Below are 12260 nucleotides of genomic sequence, written 5' to 3' on the forward strand. Positions count from 1 at the left end.
ACATAGGTTAAAGATGATAAAACTCATTATTTCAAGAGGGAATCAGGACATTTTCCAGGCATTTCTTATAGAAATTCAAACACTGCAGACAGTAATCCTGAAATTCACTTAGAAGTAGATGTGAAAGTTGCTGGTAGCCGTGGGTGACAATTAGTTCCATTACACCAGACAAAATTTCTTTACATTTACATTGCCAAGAGTCATTTCTACTAATGTCCTTTTCTGTAGCTAGGAATGGTTTAAAATGGCATAATGACGATGAAGGGCAAAGTATTCCAGAAGGGTGCTCTGGGAGCCATTGGCAATTAGTATTTTTCACTTGTTTCAAAGCCTTTACAAGTTTTCCTGATATTCTCCCTGCTTTTGTTCATATTATCTTAGATTATTCTTGACCACAGAGAGGTGTTTTAGAGGATTCAGCTTGGTCATCCTCTCTATGGGGCTGATGAGGAAAAACTATGGAGATGGAAACCCATAGATTTAGGATTTGCCCAGCATTTGGGAGGCAGGAGGGGGATTGTGAGTGTAAGGCTGGAATGGGATATGCAGTGAGACCCTATCTGGAAGGAAGAAGAAAAGAGAGGAGGGAGGGGAGAGGAGGGAGGGGTTCATAACTGTTATACCACATGGACCTCCACCATATCCTGTGTGACCTGACTTAAAGCATGGAGAATAGACAAAAAGCAAGATGAGCATTCTTGAACTTGATACTAATGAGTGTTTAATTTTAATATGCATGGCAACAGCAGTTCAGTAATATTTACAAAAATGCCTCACAATTCTTTAGAAACGCACACTGAAACATTAAGAATGGAGTCATATGAATTCCATTTATGGCAGGATATTCCCCTGGGAGAGGCAGTGAAGAACAGCTGGCCCTGAGTTGGTTGATTTTGGAAGATGGGTGATGAGTACCCAGGGCCTCTTTATACTTTTCTCTTTTTGCACATGTACAAAATTTTCTACACTAAAAACTAAACAAAATCAATTTAACATCCTTCTAATCAATACACTCCTTTCCTGGATTTTGTTTAATAAGTTCTGGCATATTCCTATTGAGCATCTGGAATGCATAGTATTTTCAGGTTTAGCTTCTAAAATTTAAATCACAAGTTCCAAAGAAATTCATGGTAACTTGCTACAGCTATTTAGGGTAATTTGAAGCTGCCATCTTGAGAAACAATCACATTTTCCTTTAAAATGTATAAATATTGTTCGTGTAATTACTTCGTCAAGCCAAAGTGTTTGTAAAGCCAAGCCATTTTCCCTCCAAGCCTCGCCAAGTGGGTAATCAATTTGTGTTTGGTTTGCTTCCAGATCACCTTCTTCATGCTGCTCTCTGCAGTGTGTGTGATGCTCAACCTAGCTGGCTCCATCCTCTCCTGCCAGAATGCCCAGCTCGTCAGCTCCCTAGAAGGCTGCCAGTTGGTGAGTAGTGCAAGGCAAACTCTCTGTAAAGGTCACAGGATTGGATGTTGCAGGAAGACATTTAAAGGATAATTGTACTGTGTTCTTCAAGTCTCCAAGAAAGATGTATTAATTCATTAGCTTTTTTGGTTACTTAAGGGATTTCGGTCACATCAGTTCATTTCTATGAATTTTCTAATTAAAACATACTCTTGTAAATTATTCCTTTATGCCCTTTTTTGATGAAGGATCCCACCTATGTAGCTATGACTGACCTAGAACTCATTATGTAGACCAGGATGGCTTCAAACTTTTGAAACTGTTTCCACATCTGCCTCCCAAGTGGTGGGATTACAGTCATGCCCTTATTGCAGTTAGCTTTGCGCTCTCTCTCTCTCTCTCTCTCTCTCTCTCTCTCTCTCTCTCTCTCTCTCGTGCTTGTGTGTGTATATGTATAAATATATATTATGTGCCTCTGTGTGTGTATGACTCTGTGTGTGATGTGTGGTGTGTGTGTGTGTGTGTGTGTGTGTGTGTGTGTGTCTGTGTGTCTGTGTGTCTGTGTGTGTGTGTTGGTGTGTGTGTGTGTGTGTGTGTGTGTGTGTGTGTGTGTCTGTGTGTGTGTGTGTGTGTGTGTGTGTGTTCCTCTCTTTTTTTGTGGCAGGAATTCATATAGCACAGGCTTGTCTGGAACTCACTATGCATCTGAGGATGACATTGAAGTTCTTGTCCTCCTGCCTCTGTCTTCCAAAGGGCTGGAATTACAAGTGTGTGAATGTACATCTTAGTTAGAATTACTATTGCTGTGATGAAACACCATGACTAAAAGAAACTTGGGGAGGAGAGAGTCTATTTGGCTTATATACCCTGCATCTCAGCCCATTAAGGGATGCCAAAAGCAGGAACTCAAACTAGTCAAGAACCTGGAAACAGGAGCTGATGTAGACGCCATGGAGACTTACTGGCTTGCTTAACCTGCTTTCTTTCTTTTTTCTTTCTTTCTTTCTTTCTTTCTTTCTTTCTTTCTTTCTTTCTTTCTTTCTTATTTCATTGATTTTTTGACACTATCGTAAATGACATTGATTTCTTTTTTTATATTGTAGAATTCTTTTTTCTATTTTTTATTTAAATTAGAAACAACCTTGTTTTACATGTCAATCCCAGTTCCCTGTCCCTCCCCTCCTCCCCTGTCCCCCACTAACCCCCTATCCCATCCCCTTTCTGCTTCCCAGGGAAGGTGAGGCCTTACATGGGGGATCTATCTGGGTGTCAGTGAGGAGGCCTTGGCAATCTATGAGGCCTCTGGTAGTAGATCAGTATTTATCCCTAGTATGTGAATGGACTTTGGGAGCCCATTTCACATGGAGGGCTACTCTCTTAGCCTGCTTTCTTATAGACCCAAGACCACCTGCCCAGGAGTGACACCACCCACAATGGGCTAGTTCATCCCACATCAATCACTAATTAAGAAAATGCCCTACAGGCTTGCCTACAGCCCATTCTTATGGAGGCAATTTCTTAAATGAGGTTTCCTTCTCTCAACTGTGTCAAGCAAGCTGACATAAAAATAGCCAGCAGTGTGTGTGTGTGTGTGTGTGTGTGTGTGTGTGTGTGTGTGTGTGTGTGTGTATGCCTGTCTGTATGCACACACTTGCTGATTCAAAAGAGCTATGCACCTAGGACAATTGCAGGCTCTCTTAGTGTTTCTATTGCTGTGACCACAGTAATTTTTTCTGCATTTTTTTTCATTTGAATTAGAAACAAGATTGTTTTACATGACAATCCCAGTTCCCTTCTCCCACCTGTCCTCCCCTACCACCCCCCCCAACTAAAACCCTACCTATCACATATCCTTTCTGCTCCCTCTGAATGGTGAGGTCTTCCATAGAGTGTCATCAGAGTCTAACGTATCCTTTGGAATAGGGCCTAGGCCCACCCCCACGTGTCTTGGCTCAGGGAGTATCCCTCTATGTGGAATGGGTTCTCAAAGTCCACACCTATGCTAGGGATAAGTACTGAACTACTACAGGAGATCCCGTAGATTTCCAAGGTTTCCTCACTGAAACCCATGTTCCTGGGGTCTGGATCAGTCCCATGCTGGTATTCCAGCTATCAGTCTGGGGACCAAGAGCTCCCCGATGTTCAGGTCAGCTGTTTCTGTGGGTTTCACCAGCCTGGTCCGGACCCCTTTGCTCTTCACTCATCCTTCTCTGCATCTGGGTTCCAGTTCAATTCAGTGATTAGTTGTGGGTGTCTGCTTCTACTTCCACCAGCTGCTGGATGAGGGCTATTGGGTGGCATATAAGTCAGTCATCAATTTCATTATCAGGGGAGGGCATTTAAGGTAGCCTCTCCACTGTTGCTTAGATTATTAGCTGGTGTCATCTTTGTAGATCTCCAGACATTTCCCTAGTGCCTGATTTCTCTGTAAACCTAAAATGTCTCCCTCTATTATGGTATCTCTATTCTTGTTATCTTCTATTCTTCCCCTGACTCAACCTTTCTACTCCCTCATGTCCTCCGCACCCCTATTCTTCTCCCCTTCTCATTCTCCTAGCTCCCTCCCCCCTCTTCCCGTGCTCCCAATTTGCTCAGGAGATCTTGACCCTTTCCCCTTCTCCAGGGGGCCGTGTATGTCTCTCTTAGGGTCCTCCTTGTTTACTAGCTTCTCTGGCACTGTGGATTGTAGGACATCTGTTCAACAATAGTGTTCATAGCAGCACTATTTGTAATAGCCAGAAACTAGAAGCAGCCTAGATGCCCCTCAAGTGAAGAATGGATAGAGAAAATGTGGTACATTTACACAATGGAGTACTACTCAGCAGAAAAAAAAAGAAAAAAAAAACAATGGAATCTTGAAATTTTCGGAAAAATGGATGGAACTAGAAGAAATCCATCCTGAGTGAGGTAACCCAATCAAAAAAGACAAACATAATATGTACTCACTCATATGTGGATTTTAGACATAGAGTAAAGGATGACCACAGTAACTATTATAAAGGAAAACATTTAGCTGGTACTTGTTTATTTTCAGAGACTCAGTCCATTATCATCACTGTGAGGCATGGCAGTACACAGGCAGACATCATGCTGGAGAGGCAGCTGAGAGTTCTACATCTTGATCCTCAGGCAGTAGAAGCAACTGTGTGTCACACTGGGCATAGCTTGAGCATAGAACTCAAAGCCCACCTCCACATTGACACCCTTCCTCCAATAAGGCCATACCTACTCCAACAAAGCCCCATCTCCTAATAATGCCACTCTCTACTGGCACCACTTCCTTTCAAACCACCACAAGGGCATTGTGCTTGCTGTACCTTACAGAGCATCAGCGATTCACTGGATAGAATTCTCACCTCGACGTAACTCAGCTTGTGTCCTACAATATCCTCAGCTCTCTAGAACAGACATTAAAGTACATCTGATGACATGGAATATGGGTCAGCCTAGACTCCTGTGGGGGCCCACAGCATTGGTATTGCTTCTTTATCTTTATGACAGCACTGAACTCCCCCTTTGAGACATGCTACTCCCCTGCTGCCTGTCTGCTTGGCCTGTTGGTGATCATTTCGGAGATGTCAATAGGAAGTGCCCTGAGGATTTCTGTGATAGGGCTATGCTGCCTTTTCTTGCGGTCATGTTGTTTAGGGTCAAGGAGGAAAACTGGCACCGTTTCAATGCTGAAGAACTTACCCAGTTACAGAAACTAATTGTTAGAGGGTGGGTAGTCTGAACTGTGTTCTAGAGATCGTGGACTAGAGTTCCTCTGCTGTGGTGTTGACAGCACCATCCTCTACAGGTGCCTTGTCCCCATGGTTACTAAGAAGCCATAGAGCCTGGGCTCCTCCTTTATCAACAATGAGGCCTTGCCATCCTGTCTCCATAGCTTAGCATCCTCTTTGTTCCTAAGTACTTCATGCCGTGGACATAGTATAAACTAGCCATTTACAGGGGCTAGGGCAATTTTATTTGGGTTTCTCATTTTCCTAGACAAAGCACTGTTGGAGACAAAGTGACTGGGGCAAGGTAAAGGGGCAGTGCCTGGCAGCCCAGATAAAAGTGAAAGCTCACACACAGTCTCTGGGCTCCAAGTGCTGTCCCTCACAAGCCTTCACATTAATCTCTGACCCTGTTTTGGAACATCAGGCACTGGAAGGAAGAACAAGAAAGTTAGATCCGGTTTCCTCATTGCTTCTGATGAATGAGCAGAGCATGGTGTGCACACAGAGGACCACACCGATGCCCTCTCTCACAGGTATCTCTGGCTAGATGATGGAGTGGAAGCATCACCATGTGTCTCACTTAGAGGGTGTCTGAAGTGTCCCTCTGCTCAGGCACACACAAGCCATTCCTCTGAGGCTTAGGGGCCATGTACGAAATAGTGAGAGCTCTGTTTCTGGAGTCACAGTATTCTGCCAATATGATCTGACTTTACCCTGTGCCCTCTTCTCCCCCACTTTACTTTCCTATTATAAGTGATGATTTCTTGCCTCCTGTTCTTCATAGGGTATTAAATGAGATAGACATCTATAAAAATGTGAAAAATGACCCGTTGGTTTTTTTTTTTTTAACTGTTGAAATAGATAAAAATCAAGTTCATTTTCAATTTTATCAATCACTTTATAGTATCTTCCCAGGCCTTCCTATGCATACTATATATGTACAGCTATATCTCTATGTAGTGTCATTATGTGTGCTCTAACACCCAGGCTGCTTTGTGACTTGCTTTGCAATTGGTCGTGAGCAGTATTTCATGTTTCAGAATACTTTTCTACAACTAATTAAATTCAGTGAGATTCAAGAGGAAATTCACCAGCACAAAGTCAGGAGCTGTGATGATCAATATGCCAACGTCCCAAGGTTTAGAATCTCCTTTGAGACAAATTCAGGATTTACCCATGAACAGATTCTCTTGGTTGGGTTCGTTGAGAAGGGAAGTCCAATCCTAAGTGTGTGTGAGCCATTCCATGGACTGGAGTCACACATTGCATTAAAAAGAGGAAGTGAGCTGAGCATCAGAATTTTCCTCTCTCTGCTCTCTGTTTGCTAAGTAACAAGCACTCTCTGGCTTCTGCTTTTCCCACTAAAATGGATTGAAGCCTCAAACCATGAGCCAAAATAAGTTTTCGCTCCTTGACTTTGGTGGAACAATGAGGAAATGTGGTGGAGGCAAGAAATGTATGGTGAATGGTCAACACGCAACCAATGCATGTACTCGGCCCTCCCAGAGCTCTTACATGTATGAACGCATGTACACGTGAACAGTTAGACACATTTATCTACTTTGGGGCTTTTTAATCTGTCCCGATTTTGTGTCTGGCCATTTGTTACTTTTTCTATTTTCTTGGTTTTTTGTTTGTTTTTGTTGTTTTGTTTTTGTTTTTTGTTTTTTTGTTTTATTTGAGACAGGATCTCATTTTGTAGCCCTGGCTGGTCTGGTACTCACTATATACACCAGGCTGACCTTAAACCCACAAACCTACCTCCACTTCTGGAGTACTGAGATTTAAGGTATATATCATATGCCCAGAAAATTATCTACTTGATTTTTATAACTAGCTGGAAATCCTTATTCCAATAGTTATCACAAACATCTAGCCTACTTCTAGAAAACATTCTTGCCTATTCTTAAATGTTTAGTCTCCAAAACTAATTTGAACTTTGAAATTTGGGGAAGTCCAGAATCAAAAGAAAGGACTTGAACTTTTAATTGGAATAGATAGCATTTATACATAGCCTTGAGAACTGATGTTAGATAGTTCCTTATCTTCCCACTCAAGGACACAGGGTATGCTTTGTTTTATCTAATTTTTCTCAACGAATTAATTGTGGATTTTAGTTCTCCTCAAAATAGCTGGTACATAAACATATGGACATACAGTATTTGAGTATCTTTTCTATGCATATTTTAAAATCATCTAGTTCTCTCTGCATAAAAAGACCTGTAAGTGAAAGTAAGTTTTTTACTCTAAATATCTCGGACATTCACTTATCTTCTTCTTACCTTTCTAGCCATTGTTTCATGCATGTTTTTTTGTGTGTATTATAGGCACATTGCTTTTGCCAGACAACCATGTACTTGCTGACATTTCCACATGAATTCTTGGAAAGATTTTTTTTTTCTGTTAAGCAGAAACCAGTGGAGAATTCCACCTGGTGGGCGTGTGGTACTTTAGTCATAGTCACTTCTTGAAGGAGACTAATCTTTTGACCAAATGAAGATGACAGAGAATGTGACTGTCTACTCAAGGAATGCCAAGTCAGGATGCCTGGTGCAACGGAGCTGGCCTAGGTGCTGAAGGCATGGCCATGCATGAGACAGGAACCTACAAACAGGCATGGAGAAGATCAACTCAGAGTAGTGTCAGTTAATGCACATAAATGTGCACTTCAGCTTGATAAAGTGAGTTTGATTTGGGGGATACCTATAATCCCATCGCTTTGAGGCTTAGATGGAAGAATCACAAGTTACTTTTGGCTGCCTACTGGTATTTCATTTCAGAAAACTAAGAGGAGTGCTCTTGGTAATAAGCTCAAAGCCTTGGGTTGAATCTCACAACACACAGACAGACAGACAGACAGACAGACAGACAGACAGACACACACACACACACACACACACACACACACACACACACACACACCACAAATAAATATAGTAAAATATATGAACTTACTTCTAATTGGTCTTCACAAACAAGGCACCATGTAACACTTTTGCCAACAGTATGTGACTGTGCCTGGTTGCCCAGCCCTATGCAAATACTTGTGTATATTATCAGAAATGCTCTTTGTCACTCTGGCAAGAAAAGTGAGATCTCATTACATAATTTTCATTTCCTTAATGAAAAGTAAGGTTTAAGTTTTTGTTATTTAAATTTTATGTAATTGTCAGTGTGTATATGTTACTTATTTTCTGTTATGTTACTATGTTAAGAAGCCTAGACTTTATTGTATGTGTTGTAATTGTTCTCCCCTCTGTTTGTTATTTCCATGTTGACGATTGCCATAGTGCTGTTTTTAGAGGGAGATTTTACGTTGTATCTCATTCTTGTCTATCTGCATCCCCTGCTGACTCCCAGATCATTTGATTTGCCTAGAACTTTCCAACCTTAAGTTTATGAACAGTTTTCTTACTCCTCTAATTTTAGAGATTTTCCTTAAATACTGGTAAATTTTATGAGTCTTGGATTTGTATTTTAAATATTTATGAACTTTATGTGTATGTGTATGTGCCTGAGGATATATCTATGAATTTATAAATACAGGAGATCTCAGAGGCCAGAAGAGGGCATCTGATCCCCTGGAGCTGGCGTTATAGACAGTTGTGAGTTACTATGTGGGTGCTGGTACCTGATCCCCGGCCCCCAGCAAGAGCAGCAAGTGCTCTTAACCACCCTGGATTTAGTTTTAAGAATGTTTAACACAACTTTAGTAGTGACCTTAAAGAACACAGAGGTGGGCAGCACCTGGAGAAGTCATGGTGGGTGGCACTCTGTGGAGAGATAGGGCACAGTTGCCAGCAGAGAGCCCATGAATGCTTTCCCCAGAGGTTTCTTTCCTAAGAGCCCGCATAGGAGTTGAAAATCATTTAGGGGTTTAAAACAAACATGCTGTTTCAATTAAATTCATGGTAAGAAAAAAAAAGTATTGATTGTCAGTTTGTACCCAAATGCTTCCCCATGTTCCTTAACTCCAGACTTCATGTGTACCAAAGTGTGATGGCATGAGCTTTGTTTAAATGAAGCTTTATTTATAATGGCCAAATCCTTCCAGTCTGTGTGGGGTTTCTGTCATACCTTTTCTGCGTTTTTAAATGAGAAGTCTAACTGAGAATGCTTTTTAAATGAAATTTGATACATAGGATGATGATTGTTTTGTCTTAAATGAAAAGACACCAGTTTCTCATTTTTCTCCTTCTACAATGTGAAATAAAATCCAAATCAAGTCTCATATAAAAGATACAAGCAGCACATAAACCGGAAGAAAACCGCAAGCCCCCTATCTTTCTGCCTACCACTCCAACCATACAGGCACTTGATTAATGATATAGCCACATCTTTCATATGTGTAGATATTTATGTGCATATGTATGTACACACATGTGCCCAAATATAATACTTTGTGTTCAAATGAGGAAGCCCATGGTATGGATATTAGTGAGGGATGCTTTTCCTGCTCAGGGCTCTGTTTCAACCTTACTGTGTGTCTCTTGTGGACACAGGGTACTCTGTCCTTCTCTTCACCTCTGTTATTCAGCCTTATGAACAAGCATTCTTATCTGTGTGTCTGAGAAATTTGGATGCAATCAGATAATAATTGTTTTAATAAAGAAAAAATCACTGTAGAATGGAGTGGATGAATCTGTTTGTCCTTGGCACTGTCACAGAAACTAGAATGCAGGCAAAGTGTGAGGCACAGGTTTGACTCATTTCATGATTTCCAGTCTTGAAGGGTGATGCTTAATGTTTTTATGCCAATATTTTAGCACTGTTTGACACATGGTGGCTGTGATGACTGTCAGGGCTGCTGTCTGTATCCAGTGCTTGCTCCGTGCAAGGCATAGCTCTCAACCCAATGGTTCTCAACCTTAATGCTGTGACCTGTAATACAATTCCTCCAGTGGTGGTGACCCCCAACTATAATTTTGTTGCTATTTCATAACTGTAATTTTGCTACTGTTATGAATTATAATGTAACTATCTGATATGCAGGATATCTGATATGTGACCCCTGTGAAAGGGTCATTTGACCCAAAAACCCCCAGGTTGAGAACCACAGCTGCAGTTCCTTACAAGTACTCACTTATTTACTTCTGGTCACAGAAAGCAAGAGAGCTACTTCTGTTTCCCCATCTTATAGGCAGGAAAACAGAGTCTTTGAGAGTTAAGTGTGTTGTTCCAAAATCATGCAGCTGTATATATGGGCCTCAGATTCCAGTCTGGGTGCTTAGCCATTAGCAAATCATTGTATTTGACCTTCAGAATTATGCTGGCAATTAAAAGATAGGGAAAGGATATGAAGTGCTGGACAGTAGAAGGCAAAGAAATATATCTTGTTTATATTTGAGCAGAGTACATTTTGAAATTAATTAACTAATTCATTCCTTTATCTTTGTAATGGTGGGAGACAGAACCCAGCACATCACAAATGTTACACAGCAAGGTAAATCTCCAAGTGCATAGACACCATCTCCATATAGAGCAAAATTTCCAGGAACCTAAGCTAAAATGTGTATAACAACATAGAGGCATGGAGCCAACGGCAGGCAGCTTTGTAAGAAGCCTGGGTACTTCCTTTGTAGTCACATCAAGGCTATAAGAGGGGGAAAGGACAACCCCCCACAAACACAGTAAATAATAGCATCACATCAAGCCTATAAGAGGGGAAAGGACACCCCCACACACACACACACACAATAAATAATAGCCTGACTTCCATTGTTTCCCCACAGCTACCCCAGTGATTTTGGCTCTTTTAAATTAGACTGATCACACTGCAGGGATAGTGTGATCTGTCCTTGTTAGCTGTGAAGCCAGGGTGTCCCTATCCTTCCTCTGGCCATGATATGCACACTAATTGGATGCCTCTCCAGTCTCTATCCAGGCTTTCTGGTATGCACCTGTGTCCCCTAGAACAAAAGAGGTGGCCCAGGAGACCTGACATGTGTGTGGCCATTTGGATGCAGAAATAGCAGCTGCCTCCTTCCTTCTGCCTGATGAGCTTAACCTCGGACTCTCTGTCTGTGCCTCCCACGCATGGTGCCTGATTTCTCAGTTCAGAATGCAGCCCATTTCCTAGGAGTGATTGGTAAAGGACTCTTTTTACAACCCAGGGGAGCTGATGGCAGAAGAAAATGGAGCATCTTGTGGCACCATGAGAAGCCTTGGTGTGCATGGTATTATAATCTGTATACCACCCCCACTTTTTTGAGGCAGGCCCTCATTATAGCCTAGGATGACTCTGAATTCACATTGTAGCCAAAGATTCCCATGAGCATCTGCTTCCGGCTCCCTGTGTGTTGGGACTGCAGGCACACACCACCATGCTCCATTTCTCTGATGCTGGGGATTGAACCCAGCACTTCGTACGTGCTATCAAAGTGGTCTGTCACCAGAAAACGCCCCAGTTTGGTTTCCACCTATTTAATTGGTTTTTAAATCTTGATGAGTTTTCAATTTAAAGTACTCGACAATCTAATTTCTAAGTTGTCTTTTCTGTCCCATTGGCCCGCGTGTCTTTCCTTCCAACCTGTCACACCAGCTTGGTTATTGCTATATGCTAAAATGCAATCCTGGATACAGTGATCTGTCTCTGTAGTCTGTGTCTTCAGGATTTCTTAGTTGTTCCATGAACCCGGCTTTTCAGAATAAATTGTAGAATATGATGTTGCTATGCCAACTTCTTACAGGGACCTTGATGGGGATGATATTAATGTTTGGGACAGACTGACATCCATCTATATCAGTAGTTCTCAACCTCCTGCTACTTCATAACTATAATTTTGCTACTGTTATGAATTGTAATGTAAATATCTGATATGCAGGGTATCTGATGTATGGCCCCTGTGAAAGGGCCATTTGATCTTCAAAAGGGTTGCAACCCACAGGTGGAGAACCATGGGTCTATATGGAGGGTTCACAGCAATAAATATAGTATGTCTGGCCATTTGCTTATTGTATTTATTTGTCATGCATTTATTTGTTAGATACTTACATAAGGATTTTATCCTCTTTGGAATGTTTTCAAATGATACTTTCTGTTTGAATTGATGAATATTTATATTTGCTATGTGGAAATATTACTTTTATTGGTTGTTTTGTATTTTATGACCTAGATGAACTCAGGTGTTA

General features: G+C 41.4%; 1 protein-coding gene across 1 annotated transcript in view; it reads left to right on the forward strand.

Annotated features, from left to right (window-relative positions):
• Positions 1-252: 252 nt before the first annotated feature.
• The window catches only part of Fam189a1 (family with sequence similarity 189 member A1), a 105965-nt gene continuing 93957 nt past the window's right edge, over positions 253-12260 (forward strand). The window contains exons 1-2 of the mRNA XM_027408083.2: positions 253-308; positions 1254-1428. Of these exons, the coding sequence (XP_027263884.2) occupies positions 253-308; positions 1254-1428 (231 nt within the window). The remainder of the gene's footprint in view (positions 309-1253; positions 1429-12260) is intronic.

The sequence above is a fragment of the Cricetulus griseus genome, chromosome 3, assembly GCF_003668045.3.
Source record: "Cricetulus griseus strain 17A/GY chromosome 3, alternate assembly CriGri-PICRH-1.0, whole genome shotgun sequence".
Taxonomy (NCBI): Eukaryota; Metazoa; Chordata; class Mammalia; order Rodentia; family Cricetidae; genus Cricetulus; species Cricetulus griseus.